Source organism: Ahaetulla prasina, chromosome 7 (genome assembly GCF_028640845.1).
Source record: "Ahaetulla prasina isolate Xishuangbanna chromosome 7, ASM2864084v1, whole genome shotgun sequence".
NCBI lineage: Eukaryota > Metazoa > Chordata > Lepidosauria > Squamata > Colubridae > Ahaetulla > Ahaetulla prasina.
In genome coordinates, this window is record NC_080545.1 from 66,760,996 (window position 1) to 66,783,754 (window position 22,759).

At 38.8% G+C, this 22,759-nt stretch overlaps 1 protein-coding gene across 1 annotated transcript in view; it reads left to right on the forward strand.

The window, feature by feature from the left end:
- ENTHD1 (ENTH domain containing 1) overlaps positions 1-6,671 on the forward strand; it is a 182,548-nt gene extending 175,877 nt beyond the window's left edge. Inside the window, exons 8-9 of the mRNA XM_058190418.1 lie at positions 2,840-3,286; positions 5,873-6,671. Coding sequence (XP_058046401.1) covers positions 2,840-3,286; positions 5,873-6,483 — 1,058 coding nt within the window. The 3' untranslated portion in view covers positions 6,484-6,671. The remainder of the gene's footprint in view (positions 1-2,839; positions 3,287-5,872) is intronic.
- Positions 6,672-22,759: the final 16,088 nt, after the last annotated feature.

Below are 22,759 nucleotides of genomic sequence, written 5' to 3' on the forward strand. Positions count from 1 at the left end.
CTACATATCTATATATTAGCTAGGTTTTGTAGAGGTGAGCCTATGGAGCTGACTATGGGTCTAAGTGGGATTCTTTCTTTGTGTATCTTGGGGAGACCATAGAGCTTAAGGCATCTGGATGATTTCTCTCTGGGAATGATTCTTTGCTAGATTTCTTCGCTGACGGGGGAGGCTTTTATTTTGGATCTAGTGGTTTTTTCTAGGTAGGTGGTGGGGTCTGTGTTTAGGGGTTTGTATGTGGAGTCTTGGAGTAGGTTGGTTAATTTGATTTGGTAAACAGATGTGTTCATAACACCGTAGCGTTGCCCTTGTCTGCTGGTAGGATTATTATGCTGGTGTCTTCTTTCAGGTTAAGTAGTGCTGTCTGTTCCACGCACGCACGCACGCACGCGCGCACACACACACACACACACACACACACATATTTCGTAGGTTTTCAAGGGTATAGGTAAAGTGTCACCAAGACACTTCCAATTTTACGTGGGAGAACACCCGAATAACCAAAGACCTACATACAAACACCCGCAAAAACCTCAGAAAACATATATATACACACACATATATTATATATATATATTATACATATAATAACTGAATAAAGAGTGTATGCTTCATTTATTTATTTAAAATATTTATATAGCTACCCAACTTATATCAAACTCTGGAACCCAATCAGTATGAAAACTGCATAATGAATTCTCATCAGGGGTGGGTTCTATTTACGTTTACTACCGGTTCTCAACGGCAGATCATCCATAGTGACATCTGGGCAGGTGGGCCCAATCCACCACTGTCTCTTATCCTATTGATTGTGGTGGTTGGGAACATCTGTTCACTTATGAATATTGTACCCAGAAAGGTCAGATGATACCAAGGAGCCATTTTTCACATATTCTTCTATATCTGTTATGTAACTAAATCATACATTTACAATTACAAAGTAAAATTAAAATTAAAATAAGTATTACCAACTCTGTGAATCAATTTTCTCTACTAGCTAAGGTGTTGGACTAGTGTGTGTGTGTGTTTGAGAGAGAGAGAGAGAGAGAGAGAGAGAGAGAGAGAGAGGGCAGCTGCATAACAGGCAGAGAAATAAACAGTCCTTTCTAACTTATTATGCTGTAAAAAACAGTGGGAGATTTTGTACTTTCAGACTTGCAAGATTCTGTTAATGTAGCCTTACAATAAAGTACAATTAGCTCATCTGGTCTATTTCCTGTCTGTCCTACCTGGGGAGGGTGACGCTTATCACTTCTGAGGATTCTTTATCTGAAATTTGTACCCTGTAATAGGTTTTTGAATAAAACTGATATACTGATTTCTGGGAAGAAAACCTCTCCTAGATGATTAGCATTTAAATAGGATAGATAGTCTTTAAAGCTACATTATATTCACTAAATCAGTGTACAGTTTAAGCAAAAAGGAGTTGAAGACAGTATTATTACAGCTCATAATGACAGATATAAAGTGTCGTTACAGTGGTTGGCTATAAGGCATCACATGAAGCTAGTCTTAACGTAACAAGGTACCTCCAGGTCATATTAATTTTGAAATGGCAAAAATTTACAGCAAATCACTGGGAATGATTATAGGACATAATTTATTGTAATAGAGAATTATCTATTTAACGGTTGCAATGGGGTATTTTTATTTATGTACTGTATATGGAAAGAGAGAAAAAATTAATAACATTAAATAACTGACTTAGATTACACACACACACACACACAAGAGAGAGAGAGAGAGAGAGAGAGGGAGGGAGGGAGAGGGAAAGAGAGCGAGAGCCTGATCTCTCTTTTTATATTTTTTTAAAAATGTGGTAGACAAAGTGAAAAAGAATTCCATTAAATTGCCTGAGGTATTTTGAAATCTTTAATAAAGCTATTCTGTCAACATTTTGATTTCTTAAATAATGGACCAGTGTGTCAAGAATTTTTTAAAGATAAAGTCTGCAGTCTTTTAGTTCCTGGGCCAGCATCCCACAAACCATAAGAAAGATATGCTTATTCTCCCTGAGTTTAGAAAAAGATCTTAAATTTTGAATGAAAAATCCTGACAGTATAATAGTTTCCTACCCTTTAGGAAATAGTTTTTGCTGTGGTAGAATAATGCATGCATCTGTGAACAAGTCAAATATTTTGAATCCACACCAGGGGTTTTCTGCTCCTAGAATGAAGATTTTATGATATATTCACCTTTTCCTATAAGTTGCCTGCCTTCTGTTTATATGGGGGTTTGCCAATGATGTAACAGAATTGGCACTCCTTATGATTTCAATAAAATAATAATAGATAGCTAACAAGAGTGATAAAATCATACAGATCATATAGATAACTTAATGATTGGTATATGCTCTTTTATCTCTGAAATAGCAAATTGATTAGTTTATTATAGACTTTAAAACTTGAACATAAAATAACTGTGTTCTGTCTTTCTTTAAACATTCCTTCCAATTTGCACAATTGTTCTGTCCAAAAATCCAAATTAGTTTGACTGCAATTTCATAAAAAACTGGATTTACATTAGTTTCTTAAGTTTTCAATGTGTATATTGTGTTTATGCAGTATGTGTTAAGAAATTGTTGCAATCTGACTATTTCATCTAATATCACTATAAATTTAGTCACTTAGTCATCATTATAAAGATTTCTAGTTACTTAAAAACCTTGCACTGCACAAAGAAACATAGCCTTTTTTTTATCTGCAGCATGCGTGAACTTTTACTTTGTTTTCTATTATTTTTGTTATTATTATCAAGCTTTATTTTAAGTCACTATATAACTTGGCAGTAAGGGAAACCTAGGTAATTAAAATGATTAACCACTAACTTCTAATTCCAGGTACTGTTTTGAATCCATCAGAAAGAAATCCGCTCCCTTTGCAAAAGTGGGATTCAGGCAGAAAATCGAATAATTCAGTTGTTTCCAGAGTTATGCTGAAATCTTCTCGAAAGAGGCCATCAAGCATAAATAGTCATCAAGTTGCCACAACTTTGCTTGATCTTTGGTCATCCAATCCAGAGGAATTTGTCACTATTAACAAGCAGCAAGTCCCCAAGTCTGATTTGGCTTGTTGTCACACCAAGGCCTCTATTGAGACAATTTATAAATCTCCCATCTTTCAAACCTTTGATCCCCTAGGAACCCCTATAACAAATACCCTGAAAGCCTCTCCAGCAACTCAGCAGTACTGTGGACCTAATGTAGCTAGCTTACGAAACCTCCACTTTTTAACACCAAGCATTGTAGAGGCAGTTGGTTTGAGTGGTGATCCCGCCCCCAGACCAGGTGAGTTTCTTATTTCCATATTTAATTATGGTTTTTTGGCTCCCAGTCTTGCTTTTTAGTTTTCCAAAACTGTCATGCTTTTTAAATAATACTAGAAAGCAGACTTTTATTCTATATACATTTTAAAATAATGCTTAGGTTACTTTGCCCTTATGATATTATTTTATAATATTATATTTGTATATAGATAGTCCTCATTTATTGATTGCAATAGGGACTTAAAACTTTGTTTTATAAGTGGCACACTTGTTAAGTACAATGTCATGTGATTGTCAATTCTGGCTATGGTTGTTAAGCAAGTCACCAGTGGTTGTTAAGCATATCACATATGCACAGCTTGCAACTTCCTGCTGGCTTCTCCCTTAACTTTGCTGGTCAGAAGCCTGTGTAGGTTGCAAACAGCAATTGTGTGATCACAGATGCTGTAACTATCATAAATGTGTGCTGGTTGTCAAGTATCTGAATCCCAGTCATGTGTTTCTGGGGATGCTACCACAGCTGCAACTTTGAGGACCAGCTGTAAGTCTCATTTCTCAGCACCTTTCAATTGTAATTTCAATTGGTCACTGAATAATTGGTAAGTGAGAACTACCTCTACCACAACCTTGTAAATTACCAAAATCTGGAGTACCATGGCAACATGCAGGTATAGAAAACTGCTGAGATTTTGTGGTCATCTGAATTTTTGCAGTACAGATGTAGACCCATTTTCAGCTACATTATAGATGAGTTGTTTGGTTTTTTTTTTTTTTTAAAAAAGTCAGTTCTTGAGTATTGCTGATGTAGTGGGAAACCTAAAAACAGATCTTTCAGAGCTAGGATTCATTTGGCAGTGTTTTCTAATTTTCTGCTCCTCTATTAGCTTGTGAATAGTGGGACATGATTATGAGTAACACACTGAGACTACTTGAGCACTTATGACTTGAGGAAGGACTTAGTAATAATAGTAGGATACTACCATAACTTTTCAAAGAGTGGTTTTAGGACTATGTAGTTGTGAATTCCTTTTGTAGTGGATAAATTAATATCGTAGTTAAATGATAATTTCAATCATTCGATATAATATTTATATATATAATTGTCTTTAATTCTGCTTTTATTTAGGGTAGTACAAGGATTAATAACATTGTCTGTATAGAAGGCATATAGAATAACTCTTAAATCTTATTTTTAAGGGGGGAAACCATAAGTGTCCTATTTTCTTTGACAGAATTCAGTATTGATCCTTGGTGACCAGATAAGCAGATTTTCTCCATGATGGTCTGTCCCTGCCTTGGACTTTGAGATCTTTTAATAGTGCTCTCATCACCACCATAACTGAGTTCATCCACCTTTGGTCCTCATTTTTCCTTCCATCTTTCCCAGCATTAGAGCCTTCTCCAGAGAGCTAGATCTTTGCATAATGTCTCCAAAATAAGTATATTTGACCCTGTTATGTGTACCTTGAGTGAGAACTCTTGGTTGATTTATTCAATGTTTTCTTGGCTGTCCAAGGTGTTCTCAGGAGTCTTCTCAAATGAAGTTCAAAAAGGTCAATATTCTTCCTATGTAGCTTCTTCAAAGTCCATTGTTCGCATTATTTTGAACTTTATAGGGATAGATACATCATGGCATCTGAATATCTTTTCAAAGGGTTAGGATTAGGGTTGCTTTTGCTCTTGGCTGCTCTTTCATGTGTTAGTTTGCAGCCTATTTCCTAACTGCTTGTTCCTTGTTTACTCTTGGTTGTTGATCCTAAAAGTCAGACCACTTCTATATTTTCATCTAAAATCAAGATGTTAACTCAAAGCAGAGTTATTAGGATTTTTAATTAATTTCCCAAAGTAATGTTTATTGGTAACATTTTAACTTCTCTCAGTTGGCAACAATTGTTTATTTGCTTTTTGATATAGTAATAAGTTGTAAAGCATTGAACACCATTTGGAGGAGGATGTAAGCAGGAGCATTAGTTATTCACTTTACAACTTTAATACAATATTCAAAGCCATCTTTGTGCCCCCCCCCACTTCATTGACTCCAATCTCTAAAGTGACCTAGGTACATCTTTGCATATGGGAAGTAGAAGGATTTAAACTAGAGATTAGATATGGTTGCAGAGCTTGATCATTTCCAGGCATTTTATAGCCAATATATTGCTATTTCAAAAGAAATTCCCAGGTAGTTTTTTCAATTTACCTATTCAATAATACAAATAGATATGCTCCCTGCATCTCAAGATTATCCATTGAGGATAAAAAATATATAAAAATGTAAATATTTAAAATCCCATATTCTATTGTTTTAACTTAATTGTGGGGTCCTTAGTGCTCTCTGAGCTTAGTTGTTTTCCTGCACATGTTTCATTATCCAAATTAGGTAACATTACCTACCAAGCTCAGACGGCACCAAGGACCCCTCATTTCAACACTCAGCTACAAATATTCTTCTTTATTGGTAGCTTAATTGTGTTGTTTATTTTATATAGTGTATTGTAAATTAAGGTGCTTAGATTTATAACTAACAAAACATAAGTGTTAAATATGAATACATGGTTTTGGCAAACAATGTTTTTTTTTGTATCAATATATATGTGTATATATTTTTTAGATTCTGCCAGCTCCATGGGAACAACTTCTTCCTTTTCTACTTTCTCCATCTCATCCCCAGAATCAGCCGTACCAAACAACACACCTCAGCCCTATTCTGTTGCACCCCATGGACCCTCCTATTTGCCTTCACCACATGGATTGCCTTCTGTTTTCTTTAAAGATCTCAAGGAACGGATTGCACATTCTTTTTCTCCTTGCCCAGTGTCTGATATAGAGGACAGTGCTAGCATTTTAAGCCTACTACCTGATAATTCAAAATGTTCTGTTGAGAAAAATGATAGCTTTAGGAGCAGAACTTGTTGTGCTGCTGGTGAAAGCTGGGCAAACAATTTAGTGGAGGAAGTACTTGCTGGATCTAATCCTGTACCTCCAGCCACAAATCTTCCTCCTGACTCAGATCTTTTTCCTTTGAGTGCTGAGGAAAAAAATATGACCATTTTGGAAGAAATAAAAAATGCTGTTTGTGGACTAAGAGGGGACTTCTGCAGTGTGGCACAGGAGTTACGTACTATAGGTAGTGAATTGGCAAATATGGTAGTTTCTGTTCAAAATATGAACCAATTTTTTGCAGCTCCCCAAACTGCTAAAGATGACCATACGAAAATATAGAACTCAAACTGGCTCACAATGAAGTAGTATAAGATGAGTTATATATTCTATTTTACTAATGTGCTTGACATATTTTGGAATTTACTTTATAAATGTCTTTATATATGTATATATATATGTATACACACAACTAATATATGTACCTATTATATTTTTGCTGTGGAAAATAAATTGCGATTTACATCTTATTTTTTTGCAGTGGTTTTCATTTTTTAAAAACAACTCCTTGGATATATCTCTAAGGTAATTTAAAACAAGACATTCATCTTTTTCTGCATGAATGTCTCTAAGTGTTCCTCAAAGGAGTAATTAGGATTAATTAGACTGAGCAGTCATTAATATCCTGAGCACTATCTTTCCTTATTATGCCCCAATCAGGGGGCCTAACGCATCACAGACAAATGGTTGGTCATGTTTATGATCTCTCTCCCTCCCTCCCTCCCTCCCTCCCCCCCTCTCTCTCCATCTTTCCATTATCTCTCTATTTCTCTATTATCTATCTATCTATCTATCTATCTATCTATCTATCTATCTATCTATCTATCTATCTATCTATCTATTTATCTATCTATCCATCCAGTGGTGGGATTCAAGTAATTTAATAACCGGTTCTCTGCTCTAATGATTTCTTCCAACAACCAGTTTGCCAAACTGTTCAGAAAGTTAACAACCGGTTCTACCGAAGTAGTGCGAACTGGCTGATTCCCATCACTGTATCTATCTATCTATCTATCTATCTATCTATCTATCTATCTATCTATCTATCTATCTATCTATCTATCTATCTATCTATCTATCTATCTATCTATCTATCTATCTATCTATCTATCTATCTATCTATCTCTATCATCTGAGCCACAGTGGCACAGTGATTAGAGTGCAATACTGCAGGCAACTTCTGCTGATCGCTGGCTGCCAGCAGTTTGGCAGATCAAATCTCACAAGGCTGAAGATTGACTCAGCCTTCCATCCTTCCATGGTCGGTAAAATGAGGACCTAGATTGTTGGGGGCAATATGCTGACTCTGTAAACCACTTAGAGAAGGCTGTAAAACACTATGAAGTGGTATATAAGTAAGTGGTATTGCTATTGCTATCTATCTATCTATCTATCTATCTATCTATCTATCTATCTATCATCTATCTATCTATCTATCTATCTATCTATCTATCTATCTATCTATCTATCTATCTATCTATCTATCTATCTATCCTTTTATTTAAAAGATTTATATGGCCACTTAGTTGCCTTCTCTTAATTCTGTTTTTAACTGTGTTGTTTTTATTTTATTCCTTATTTTTATGTTCAGTTGTATTTCTTGCCCGAGTCATCGTATGAAATGAATGACAATATAAATGGATATATAATTAATGGATTGCAAATGAATTAATAATCAACTAATACATCTTGTTTGGACCCAAGGGAACTTGCTGTCCCTCCTCTATAGATTCCTTCCTTTGCTATTTCAGCAAGGTGAAAATGTATGTTTTCACAGTTAGTCAGTTGCCTTGAAAATCCTTTGAAAAGGTCTCAAGGAAGTATGTGTCTACAAACCATTCCTTACCAAAAAAAGAAAATAAAAGCAAATTATTTCTCAGCATCCTCATCTATCTATCTAGCCCAATAGATACCATGCATAATTAGAGTAACCAAGTGGAACGTGAAGTGGGAAAGACAGCTTCTTCGGAAATTGCTGTTTTATATTTGTTTTTTGAAAGAAGAGGAATTGGGAGAAGTAAGGCTGATTAAAAACTCTCCCATATGAATAGAACTTTACTGCTATATTGGCATGGTGATTTAAATCCACAAAGGATAAAATCGGAACAATAAACCTGCAAAGCTGTAAAGGAAATTGAAAGTTCAAAGTAAAGTGATCTTGTTTATACCAATCTCACTGGGACATTCCCTTAAGAAAATGAACAAGTATTTTTGAATGTCCCAACAGGCTTTTAACTCCAACAATAGTAAATGAGGAGGAGGAACCACTAGTGCAAAAATACTTCTATGTTTGGTCATGTAAATGTGCATGCATGACCTTTTTGTAATAAGAAAACTCTCTGATTTCAAATTTTCTATTTCCCCCCTAAACATTTAACATAACATTTAACATATATTTAAGGCAATATATTATCAATATTATTAATGAGAACAGCATTAGAACATGTTGATTTTCTATCTTGATTGAAATTTTAGTATCAGCTCATGAGTCTTGGTTTATATTTATATATATCAATATATATCTATATCTATCTCTATCTATCCACCCACCCACCTATCTATCTATCTATCTATCTATCTATCTATCTATCTATCTATCTATCTATCTATCTATCTATCTATCTATCATCTATCTATCTATCTATCATCTATCTATCTATCTATCTATCTATCTATCTATCTATCTATCTATCTATCTATCTATCTATCTATCTATCTATCTATCTATCTATCTATCTGCAGAACACATTAAAACATTATTTTTGAAATATCACCTTTTCCCTTAAAGGACAGAAATGACTTGTGTAAAATGGAACATATCTTTTGTGTTCTTAACTTGAAATACATTTTGTGCATGATATCATTTTTCAAAGTTCAGAGTAAGCTGTCTGCTTAGTTGGGTGGGATTGCAATTATTTTTTAAGAATTATTAGAAATTTACAAATGAGTAACAATCAGACAAATATCTATATTTGGATGTTTACATTATAATTTTATATTTACATTAAATACATTACATTTAAAGTTTACATTATAATTTTATAATTTTATATTTTATATTTGGTTATATTATATTATATTAATATATTTTTTATATTTATAAATATATATTTATAAATATATATTTATATTTATATATTTATATTTATATTATATTTTATATTTGGTTAAAAAATATTTTTCCCATGGATTAAAAGCAACTTCTTTTCTGATTCAACTCTGCCAGCTATGTGTATAATGTGTAGTCTCATTAACTTCTCAGAGGCAATGTAAAGTATATGATGAATGTTTATCATTAATTGAGTGTTGCTTGTCAGTTGCTTGCATGAATGTTTATTTACTTCTAAATGGAAGTATCATCAGGGGAAGTTGTTGACTGATTCATGTTTAATGTGTTTCTGTGCAGTTATCTATTTTCAACTAAGCAGAACAAAATGCTGACAAAATTGAGCTTTTCCTGATGCTACAAAACACTATTAAATACCAATATGATATATATTTTCAAGCATGTATGCCAAACAATTACCATGTATGACTTGAAAGAAGGATAAAAAATAACCGAGCTTTGAAACAGGCTACCTAATGGTGTTTTCTGGGGGCCTGTGATCTTGGAAATGGAAGAATCCACAGAAAACAGTATTTTTTTTTACTGAAAATAGTTTAATTTTGTACCTTTATAGATGGGAACAGTGCAAACTCTCATAAAATATTTGAATACTATGTCTGAAGCAAAGCAGGCTGAAGGGACAGTCATATTAATTTCCCTCTAAGAAAATGAAAATATTTGAGGATGCAATTTAAAAGTTATCTGGGAGACTCTCAGAGTTTGATATAAAATGGGATGGAGAATGGCTATATACATATTTTAAATAAATATTTTTTTCTATTGGACAGAAATATATATGAATTCAGCTGGTCATTCAAAGGTTTCAAAAGGCTCAGTGCTGCCTCTTTCTGTCAGAATAGACATTAATTAGGGATTTCTATACTTCTATGCTGTCCATTCTCCAGCTGTTCAGATCTAATTTTGCAATAGCTTGTTGCTGTTTCAAAAAAATAAAAAATAAAAAAAATCCCCCACAATTGAACACATTGTTGAAAATTAACCACTCCTCTCTCCATTTGGCAAAAGACAGGTTGCCTTCTGTGGATGTCATGCCCGCTTACTTTTGCCTTGTTGCCATTCTTTTTCCAAAGAAGCTTAGTATGAAAAAAGGATCCATTTTGATTCCAAAATGATAAATACAGAACATTTGTTTCTGTAACTGATAACCATAAGCTGATCTGAGAGTTGTCAGAAATGTTTTATTGAACATATAATGACAGTAATTTCTTCATTGTTCCACAGTCATAATGAACTGTTTTTCAAAAGCTTGCTGTTTTTACTGACTGGCTCTGCTGAATTTCAAACCATTGCAATTTCAATTCTGTTGTCATGGTTGATCTGTCTTCAAACCAGGGTACAATAACAATCAGAAGCAACTATTTACATTTATTTTACATTTATATCCCGCCCTTCTCCGAAGACTCAGGGCGGCTTACATTGTGTAAGGCAATAGTTTCATCCTATTTGTATATTTATATACAAAGTCAACTTATTGCCCCCACAACAATCTGGGTCCTCATTTTACCTACCTTATAAAGGATGGAAGGCTGAGTCAACCTTGGGCCTGGTTTTCCCCTTATAACTAAGGGGGAAAAAATAACTTGTAATTATACAGTTGACCTGGTATTTGATATAACATATTAATTTGTGTACATGTTTTGTGTAAATAATTTTATTTACTACAATTTATTGAAAAATGATTTTTCTGAGTGAAAACAGATCATTAGAAATAACTCATTATTTATAATTCAGAATGACTCAGTTCATACGTAAATCAAGACAAAACAAAACAAAACATAAAACAAAGTATCACACCCAATGATCTTCTTGCTAATATAGATATTTATTTATTTATTTATTTATTTATTTATTTATTTATTTATTTATTTATTTATTTATTATTCAAATTTTTATACCGCCCTATCTCTCAAAGGACTCAGGGCGGTTTACAGCCTAATAAAAAACATAAGAATAAGTACAGGTTAAAACAACATTTAAAAAACTTATTAAATTAGGCCAAATTTAAAAGTATTGTTAAAATAATACAAAACCCCATTTAAAAACTAAATTTAAAACTAAAACCCTAGGCCAGCCCTGCACAAATAAATAGATGTGTCTTAAGCTCGCGACGGAAGGTTAGAAGGTCAGGAAGTTGGCGAAGTCCTGGGGGAAGCTCGTTCCAGAGGGTGGGGGCCCCCACAGAGAAAGCCCTGCCCCTGGGTGTTGCCAGTCGGCACTGCCTGGCGGACGGCACCCTGAGGAGTCCCTCTCTGTGAGAGCGTACGGGTCGGTGGGAGGCAATCGGTGGCAGTAGGCGGTCCCGTAAGTAACCCGGCCCTATGCCATGGAGCGCTTTAAAGATGGTAACCAAAACTTTGAAGTGCACCCGAAAGGCCACAGGTAGCCAGTGCAGTCTGTGCAGGAGTGGTGTCACATGGGAGCCACGAGGGGCTCCCTCTATCACCCGCGCAGCTGCATTCTGAACCAACTGAAGCCTCCGGATGGTCTTCAAGGGGAGCCCCATGTAGAGAGCATTGCAGTAATCCAAGCGAGATGTCATGAGCGCATGAGTGACCGTGCATAGGGCATCCCGGTCTAGGAAGGGGCGCAACTGGCGGACCAGGCGAACCTGGTAAAAAGCTCTCCTGGAGATGGCCGTCAAATGATCTTCAAAAGACAGCCGTCCATCCAGGAGAACGCCCAAGTTGCGCACCCTTTCCATCGGGGCCAATAACTCACCCCCAACAGTCAGCCGCAGCTGCAACTGACTGTACCGGGGTGCCGGCATCCACAGCCACTCCATCTTGGAGGGATTGAGCTTGAGCCTGTTTCTCCCCATCCAGACCCGTACGGCTTCCAGACACCTAGACAGCACTTCGATAGCTTCGTTGGGGTGGCCCGGGGTGGAAAAGTACAGCTAGGTGTCATCAGCGTAGAGATGGTACCTCACCCCAAAGCCACTGATGATCTCACCCAGCGGCTTCATATAGATGTTGAACAGGAGGGGCGAGAGAATTGACCCTTCCAGCACCCCACAAGTGAGGTGCCTCGGGGTCGACCTCTGCCCCCCTGCCAACACCGTCTGTGACCGATCAGAGAGATAGGAGGAGAACCACCGATAAACGGTGCCTCCCACTCCCAATCCCTCCAATTGGTGCAGCAGGATACCATGGTCGATGGTATCAAAAGCCGCTGAGAGGTCTAATAGGACCAGGACAGAGGAATGACCCCTATCCCTGGCCCTCCAGAGATCATCAACCAACGCGACCAAAGCCGTCTCCGTGCTATATCCGGGCCGAAAGCCGGACTGGAACGGGTCTAGATAGACAGTTTCCTCCTGGTACCGGGGTAATTGACATGCCACCACATTCTCTACAACCTTCGCCACAAAGCGAAGGTTGGAGACCGGACGATAATTTCCTAAAACAGCTGGATCCAGGGAAGGCTTCTTGAGAAGGGGTCTCACTACTGCCTCTTTCAAGGCGGCAGGGACGACCCCCTCCAACAAAGAAGCATTTATAATCCCCCGGAGCCAGCCTCGTGTCACCTCCTGTGTGGCCAGTACCAACCAGGAGGGGCATGGGTCCAGTAAACATGTGGTGGCATTCAACCTCCCCAGCAGCCTGTCCACGTCCTCGGGAGCCACAGGATCAAATTCATCCCAAACAGGTGAATCCTTCAAATAGCCAGGTCTTATGCCACATAGGACTTTAAAGATGGTATCCAGCACCTTCATTTGTCCCTGGAAATAAATTGATAACTAGTGCAATTTACAGAACAGTGAGGTCACAAGGGCATAATGAGGCAAGCCCAATGTTGCCTGCACCACCAGATCCTGTACCAGCTGCAGCTTCTGAACAATCTTCATGGGCAGTCCCAAAGTGAGTTGCAGAGTAGAGTGAGTTGCAATAATTCAGTGTGAAGTGAGCAGTGCATGAGTGATTATCTGAAGTAGCTCCCAGTGCATACTGACACAAGAGGTGTGCTTGTGCAAAGTTTCTCTTGGCCAGAACTGCCACCTGTGCTTTGAGCACAAGTTATTTGTCCACAATGACCCCCCAAGTTGCACACCACAATTAATGGGGAAGGGCAGCTCCTTCCAAGTCTAAGGATGGAAGATCTCCAGAACCAGGGGTGGGGTGGGGTGGGACTGAATCCTGGTCTTCTCAGTATTGAATCTAAGCCTGTTTCTCCCCATCCAGACTCACACAGCATTCAGCCCTGGGACAGGTTTTCATCAGCGTCATTTAGTTGTCTCAGCACCGAGAGGTACAATTGGATGATTAGCATATTGATGATGATACCTGATCTATAACCGATAGATAACCTGACTTTATAACTGGTAAACATATAGAAAAAAAAATTCCAGAAGTTATAGTTGATATGCCTTCCCTTTGTTGTCATTCTTTCCAACCCAGTGGAATCTTGAAAGTAAGTAAAGAAACTCAGGAGTCTATTGTCTTTGCAGGTCAATCATTCTCTGCAAAGTAAAGATAATGGAACCAAGTTTGGAATAGGGAGAGAAGTTACAAGCGAAAGATTATTTCCTGGTTACTTGCCCTAAAGCAGCGATATGCAAGTCTTCTTGTGTTTCTTGGTGCATATTTGCACTATTGTCATTCTAAGGGATAACACACGTCACACCTACCCACAACACACACACACACACACACACACACACACACACACACACACACACACACACACACACACACAGTGCAATGGCTTCAGGAGGAAGGAATGGAAAGAATTCCAGAAGTCAGAAGCTCTTATGCTTAGCTTATTTATTATACCTTCTTTAAAAATATAATAACTAATTAAAATCATTATTTTTGTGTTCATTTTTTCATTTCAGTTTTGAAAGGTTAAGTATACTAGATGTGTTACTTTATAAATGGAAATAAGCTATTCATTTTTAATTTGTAGACATGTACTATTTACCATAATTTCCCCAGTAATATACCAGCAATAAAGTGTGTTATGGAATGCCAATATTTTGTTTAATTTTTGTTCTGTTACAATTTTTTAACCTTTAACTTCATATGTTTTTTTGCCACAGGCATCTGAGAAGTGTAACATTCCAAAATGGAGAAATGAAATAAAGCATACAATTAAAATGAAAAAGCCAGCCCCTTGAATCTGAATTAAACATGCTTGATTCAAATAAATATTGATATTAAAATTAAATGGCTGAGTTGTTTTTAAACTGCATATTATGAATTCAGTGATGGAAAATTGTAATTTTTATGCTGATGGCACAAGAAACTCCCTGGTTTTCTACCAAAAATATAAATAAATAAAGATTGATAAATAGGTGATTCACATCTTTACTGTAAATGACAAGAAACCTGGTTTAAAGTTATATTTTCATCCTAAATTCACACCCTGGGCTGTTGGGTTTTTACATATTATTCAGCCTGATGTAAAAAGGATTACTATAAGAGCAGGCACATCTCTAACTAACCATGCGTCTTTGTTATGATCTGGATCTCAGCTCATAATCTTGTTACTCCCTTCAGAAGTATTATTTCACTTGAATGAATGAATGAATAATTTAATTTCTATACCGCCCTTCTCCCGAAGGACTCAGGGCGGTTTACAGCCAAGTAAAACACAATGAAAACGTACAATATACAATTAAAAACCAATTTTAAAAACCTATTCAATTTGGCCCATTGATTAAAATACATATTAAAACCATAAATAACCCCATTAAAATTACTAGTAAATTTCAATTTTATGCCAGTCCTGCACAGAAGAATAAGTACGTCTTCAGCTCGCGGCAGAAGGTCCGAAGGTCAGGAAGCTGTCGAAGTCCTGGGGGAAGCTCATTCCAGAGGGTAGGTGCCCCCACAGAGAAGGCTCTCCCCCTGGGGGTCGCCAGCCGGCATTGTTTGGCTGACGGCATCCTGAGGAGGCCCTCCCTATGGGAGCGCACAGGTCTATGGGAGGCAAACAGTGGCAGTAGGCGGTCCCGTAAATACCTCGGTCCTAAGCCATGGAGCGCTTTAAAGGTGGTGACCAACACCTTGAATTGCACCCGGAAGACCACAGGCAGCCAGTGCAGCTTGCGCAGGAGAGGTGTTATATGGGAGCCACAAGTAGCTCCCTCTATCACCCACTTGGAGACACAATACCAGAAATAGAGGACAAAGATACATTTACATACTTTGCACAGACAACATTTCTTTTGAAATATAATAACTAATTAAAATCATCTTCGGGTTTATTTTTTATATTCATTTTAAAATTGTAGACAGGTACTATTTAATTTCTTCAATAAAACATCATCAATAAAGTGTTATTGGTCAAGGTGTATTGAATGAAGACCTTGCATCTTACAAAATACAAAAAAAAAAATTCAATTCAGAACTGAATCAGCACTACCATATCTAGGATTAAAAAATCCAGACAACAATTAGATTAAATTAGTCAGGCTCAGTATTAAGGAGGTAATTATAACTCCTTGAGTGAAAACCATGTTACAAGAGTCACATATAAAACTTCACTTAAAAAAAAAATCCTTTCACCTGGAAGATTTTTCTGTTGTTCTCAAATTTTCCATTCTTGAATGTTCATTGAGAACTTGGCCTTACAGCTCCATTGATGACAGTATTCTGAACCTATTTCAACCAGTCTTGTCTGGATTATAGTACTGAAACTGTTTCATTGCCCTACTTGGTAATTTGTGCCAGTTGTAGACAGTGCCACTCTATAAGTAGTTCTTGTTTTACAATCACAGCTGGGACTGGAACTTCTGTCTCTAAGTGATGTGGTCATTAAATGAGTAATCATATGACCAATATAGTCAGTTTTACTATTTTTTAGCTTCCAAAGGAACAATGCCTTAAGCGCTTCCAATGGACCAATGCCTTAATAATGAACTGGATGATAGAAAACAAGTTGAAACAAAATCCAGATATAATGGAGAGGCTGCTGGTAAGGAAATAGTTGGATTCTGAGACTGAGATGAAGTATATACAGTGATGTACTTCTATAGAAAAAACAGGTTCACACTACTGAAAGAATTGCATTAGCTTCTAATTAGCTAGAGTACAACTCAAGGTAATGATACTGAATTTAAAAGCCCATATAGTTTAGGGCCTAGTACTCTGTGGGGCAACTGCCTCTTCCAATCACTTCAATGAGCAGCAGAGGCTGAATTTAAGATTTCTCTGTGGTTTACTACTAATATCTGTTTGATTTCTGGGAGCTCTGTGGGAAAGCATAAGAGGTGGTATTCAGCCGGTTCGGGTGAACCGGTAGTGGCAACTGCAGGTGGGTCTACCCCTGCCACCCGCCTGGATGCAATCCCATCCTATATCACTGTTTTTGACGCTGCACACATATACGAACGGCGTATGTGAGTGAATAGCCATGTTGTTTGACATTGTACGCATGCGCGTACAGCGTGTGAGTGAATTGTGGTGTTTTGTGATGCCGCATGCATGTTTGGATGGTGCATGCGCAAGCAAAGCAAGCACTCACATTTCTGGTGCTGAGCGAACCGGTTGCTACAGTATGTGAAGCCCACTTCTGGAAAGCATAACAAGGAATTGGAGGTATACATGCAGCCTGTCACCTGGTCTTTGCTCTCTTTAACCCATATGATTGCAAGATCACTATTTTGCAGAGCGGCCTAGGAGGAATTATCATGGTTATCAATGGGTTACTATTCAATCCATGTTCATTCATCTCACATTTCGTAACAGTATTATCATCTACCAATTATTTTAATTTTGTGTTACTGCAATTTTTTTATTGTATCAATTTTTTACATCTGCTGTAATTTAAGCATGGCAGATGAAGCTGGCATGAATTAATTTTTACAAAATAAATAAGAAAAGTTAAAAGATGGTAAAATCAAAGTCACCTGAAATCAAAAGCTAGAAATCCTCCGTCATCACTTCAAAGAGGCGATTTAGAGATACTGTAATAAGATCCTGCCAATTAAAGGAAATAAAAATATATTAAAGAAGTAATGAGTGTTCTTAGGACATTGTATAAGATATAGTTGTCATGCTGTGTCCACTCTCCAAATCCTCACATATCAGCCTGAAGCTGACTTTTTACTGTCTTCATTTCTATCAGTTTTAAAATGCCGAGGCCAGGCAGCAAACAAAATAAGGTAATAAATTCTCTTTCTAACTGGCCACTAGGACTGTTTTAAGAATAGGATTTGATGGCCTGCCTTCTGAACTATTTTTATTCTTGGGTCAACAGACATCACCTTGTCTCTCCTCCTATCCAAAGAAAAATTATTGGCAAGCCCATTTTCATTACATGTTACATATGTTTATCTAGCTCTTTGAAAAAGCAATGATACCTGGTTATCAGAGGTGGGTTTCAGCAGGTTCTGACCAATTCTGGAGAACCAGTAGCTGAAATTTTGAGTAGTTCGGAGAACTGGTAGTAAAAATTCTGACTGGCCCCACCCCCATCTATTCTCTGTCTCCCAAGTCCCACTGATTGGGAGGAAATGGGGATTTTGCAATAACTTTTCCCTGGAGTGGGGTGGGAATGGAGATTTTACAGTATCGTTCCCCTGCCACGCCCACCAAGCTACGCCATGCCCACCAAGTCACGCCCACAGAACCGGTAGTAAAAAATTTTTGAAACCCACCACTGCTGATTATCATGCAGGGAGAGGAAGGTACCCTATTTAAAAGCACACTCCTTGTATTTCTGTTGAAAAGCCCTTACTTGTTATGACTATAACTCTGCTCCTTGTTATAAAGATGAAGGGTATAATTTCTGCGTGTGGTGGTGAGGAAGACAGCAATAACTTACTAGAACTGGGAGTGGTGTAACCAATACCAACTTTTACATTATAAGCATGGAAAATGCATTCTTACAAGGAAGGTAAAACTGATTAGATGGCTGAGGTTTTCTAAGGTTTCAAAAAGTCAAGAATCCACTGCTCTATTTTGGAGACCTTCCCAATGATATAAAATGTGTAGGCTGCTTTTAAGTTTGGATAAGAAACTGGATATATATATCAACATAACTGTTCACTTCCAATTCTAGGTCAAACTGTTGGTTAAGTATTTTCACAATTTTGACTTGGCTTTTTTCAAAAACCAATCCTTAATCCATTTGCATTTGAAATAATCTAACAGGTCTTTTATGGTGACTTTTTAAAGGAAATGAAAGGTTTCTAGGAGCAAGTCCTTTAATAATATCCCTAAATTTGCTCTGATTACAAGCAGCCATCTAAGCTTAGGTTTCTATTACCTCAATTTTTTTAGTTCATGAAGTACATTACTATTTTCTACTGACAGAAATTAATGTTATACCTGCGGGTGTATTTTAACAATTTTGGCAGTATCTAGTTAACTGGCTGGTCTTGAACAGCTAAGTAGGGTCAGAGCTAATTAGTACTTGAATGGAATATCACAAGGTTGAAGATGATGCTTGGGAATCAGAAAAAAATTGTGGAGAAAGCAATGACAAATCACTTCCATATTGTGAAGAAAACTCATGGATGCAATTGCAAAGCGTTTTATTATGCAAAACTTCAGGCTTTTGAATATCAACATCTTGAACTATTAAGTAATTTCACTCACAATGGAAAAGTACTATACTTTCTTAGTTCATCTTTTTGTTGGTGGGCCTGTAGCAAAAAACTTTCAGCATTTTAAATAGCTTAAAGGCCTAATAAAATGCCTAATTGCCTCCATTCTGTATTGTGATCCAATGAGTTATATATGGAAGAGGGATTCTCAGTTTCATTTAAGTCATTTATATATTGCCTAATAATTTGATTACTTTGCACTTCTCTGTGATCATCTGAATTTCTAGCAAAGGGATGCCAATATCGTGAATTGCTGTGTTAGGTTCGGGCAATGAAGAGGCAGGAGACGATACAAGTGACAACAGCTCTTTGGTTTATTGTGATCCCAGCAAAAACCAACAGGCAAAACCCCTCTTTAAATAGTATTTTGGCTGAGGCATCAGCCAATCAGCAACGTGCATTTTCCCGCCCAAATTTCCCTCCTAAAATTCAAATACATTACACTCCTCCCCTCCCAGAACACATTGTACCATATTTACATAGTGTTTTTTTTTTGCATAACATTTGCATGTTATTTTTCCACGTAGTCACGCAGGTAGACAGGGAGTCTCCTAACTCTTTCTGACCTGCGCAATTCATTCCCTGGGAGTGAGTCGAGCTGGTCGGAGGGACTGTTTGTTCCTCCCAGCTCCTCCTCTGGGCCGTCCGGCCCTGGATTATTGGCAGAGTCGTCCCTGCTGTCCTCTGGAGGAGCCGGTTGGCGTCGCTGGACTTCTTCAGACTCATCTAAGTTCTCCGATCGCCTCGGGGTTGAGTTAGCTGTTGGTTCAAATATTGGGTAGTCAGGGTCTGGCTGTTTGGTTTCTGGATTGTTTTGTATTCTTTTTCGTAATTGATCTATATGGCGTCTCCACACTCGGCCATCCCCCATGTCCACTATGTATGACTTTGGGCCCGTCACTCCTACAATTGTTCCCTTTAGCCATGCTGGGCCCTCACTATAGTTATGTGCCCATACCGGGTCACCTGTTGTCATTCTGGTTTTTTCCTTTGTGCCTTGGTACCCATCAGGGGAGTATGTTGGGTTTAACCGATCTAGGGGGTACTGGAGTCTTCTACCCATTAATAACTCCGATGGGCTGCGGCCGGTGGTCACACAGGGAGTTCTATGTTGGACTGCCAGGAAGGTATCAATTTTGGATTGCCAATCTCCTGGGCTAATTCTAGATAGCGCTTCCTTGGCACTGCGTACGAAAAGTTTGTTTGTTTGTTTGTTTGTTTGAATTTATATCCCGCCCTTCTCCGAAGACTCAGGGCGGCTTACACTATGTTAAGCAATAGTCTCATCCATTTGTATATTATATACAAAGTCAACTTTTATTGCCCCCAACAATCTGGGTCCTCATTTTACCTACCTTATAAAGGATGGAAGGCTGAGTCAACCTTGGGCCTGGTGGGACTTGAACCTGCAGTAATTGTGTTAATAACAGACTGCATTAGCCTGTTGAGCCACCAGAGGCCCAGAAACGTTCTGCAAGTCTGTTTGTCGCCGGGTGGAAAGGCGCCGAGAGGACATGTCGGATGCCCTCTTCTGCCAAGTACCCCTCAAACTGGGTGGCCGTAAATTGTGGATACTAGAGTGTCGGGCAACCCATGTATCACAAATAGATGTCTCAATACTGTGATTACAGCTTTGGCTGTTGTGGTTTTCATAAGTAAAATTTCTAACCACTTCGAGTAGGCATCTACCACAATTAAGAAGGTCTGCCCATGGAACGGCCCGACAAAATCTATATGGATCCTGGACCAAGGACCCTGGGGTTTCTCCCAATCCCTTATGGGGGCTGTTGGGGGTAGTGGCCTTGATTCTTGACATGCTTGGCATTTCCCTACCTGGTCACTAATGTCTTTATCCATTTGTGGCCACTACACGTAACTTCTCGCTAGGCTTTTCATCCTTACAATTCCTGGGTGGCCCACATGCAATAGTTCCAACACATGCCCTCGTAATTTCTCCGGAATAACCACTCTATCCCCCCATAACAGACAACCCCCTTGTACCGACAGTTCCGAACGCTTTTTTGTAAATTCTTTGAAACGATCCCCCGGTGCAGTGGGCCATCCCCTCTGCACCCAACCGATCACAGTTCTTATGACAATGTCTTTGTAAGATGCCCTAGTCACTTCCGTAGATGTGACTGGGCCAGAGTCCAAAGAGTCAATTAACAAGACGGGCGTCCCTGGGGTCAGGTCTTCAATAGTCTCTGGCAACGGGCATCTACTTAAAGCGTCCGCATGTCCCAAATCCTTGCCCGGTCGGTGAGACAGTTTGTAAGAATATGCTGCCAGGAAAATAGTCCAACGGGTCAGCCTGGGTGATAAGGCAACCGGTGTTGGACGGTCCCCCGCCAATAGTCCCAATAAAGGTCTGTGGTCTGTGACTATTTCAAATTGCCGCTCAAACAGGTACTCGTGGAATTTTTTAACCCCAGAAACTATAGCCAGGGCTTCCCGGTCTAGTTGGCTATAGTTCCTTTCCGCTGCGGATATCGTACGGGAAAAATATGCGATAGGGGCTTCTGAACCGTTCGGTAACCTGTGGCTGAGGACAGCCCCTACCCCATAGGGTGATGCATCACAAACTAGTACTAGTGGCAATGTCCCATTGTACTGAATAAGAAGGCTATCGCTGGACAAGAGATTCTTAACTCCTTCAAATGCCTTAGCCTCAACCCTGCCCCAAGTCCAAACAGCTTTTTTCGCTAGCAGTTTATGTAGCGGTTCGGCTACCGTTGCCTTATTTTTTAAAAATACCGCAAAGAAATTTACAAGCCCCAAAAATGCTTGTAATGTTTTTTGGAGTTGGGGCCTTTCTAATGGCTCGCACTTCGCTCTCCGTTGGGTGGATGCCTTCCTTATCTATCCGGTAACCCAAGAATTCTACAGATTCAACTCCTATCTGGCATTTGTTGAGTTTAACCTTAAGCCCCGCAGACCTGAAAATGCCCCAAACCTTCCGTAATTTGACCCCTAATTCTTCCAAGTTTTCTGCTGATACCAGTACATCGTCGAAATATGGAACTACTCCCGGTAGACCTTGTAGGAGTCGTTCCATTAGGTTTTGGAATAACCTGGGGGCTACACTAACTCCGAACTGAAGTCGAGTGCATTTAAAAGTGCCCCGATGTGTGACAATCGTCTGCACTTCGGCCGTTTCGCCGTCAACTGGTAATTGTTGGTAGGCTTGGGCCAGATCGAGTTTGGCAAAAACCTGTCCCTGTCCTAACGAGTGCAACAGATGTTGCACTACGGGAACGGGGTAAGCACTCTTTTGCAATGCTTTGTTAAGCGTTGCCTTATAGTCAGCGCAAATCCGGACTGATCCATCCAGTTTGACTGGGGTCACTATTGGTGTCTCCCATTTTGCATGGTCAATGGGGACTAGTATTCCCTGGCTTACTAATTTGTCTAGTTCCCTGTCAATCTTGGGTTTTAGGGCGAACGGGACCCTCCTAGCTTTTAATCTAATGGGAGCCACCTGGGGGTCCAAACTGAATGAAATGGGGGTCCCCACGTACTTGCCCAGGCAGCCTTGGAAAACGTCCTCGAACTCTCTCAACAATTCGTCCTTTAGGTTGACTCCGCTTCTGTGAACCCCGGTTACTTCCATGCCCAAGGCTCTGAACCAGTCCAGACCTAGCAAACTGGGCAGGTTCCCATCTACGATGGTGATCGGCAGGGTTTTCTTGAATTGTCCATATTTCACTCTGACGGACGTGACCCCTCGAACAGGGATTCGGTTCCCCTGGTAGTCTTGCACTCTCAGCTTTTGGGGTTGCAGCTGGCGTTTCGCGACGTCTGGTAGGTCCCTTGCGATTGTGTCCCAAGACATAATCGTGATTGATGAGCCGGTATCCACCTCCATTTTACACTGCACT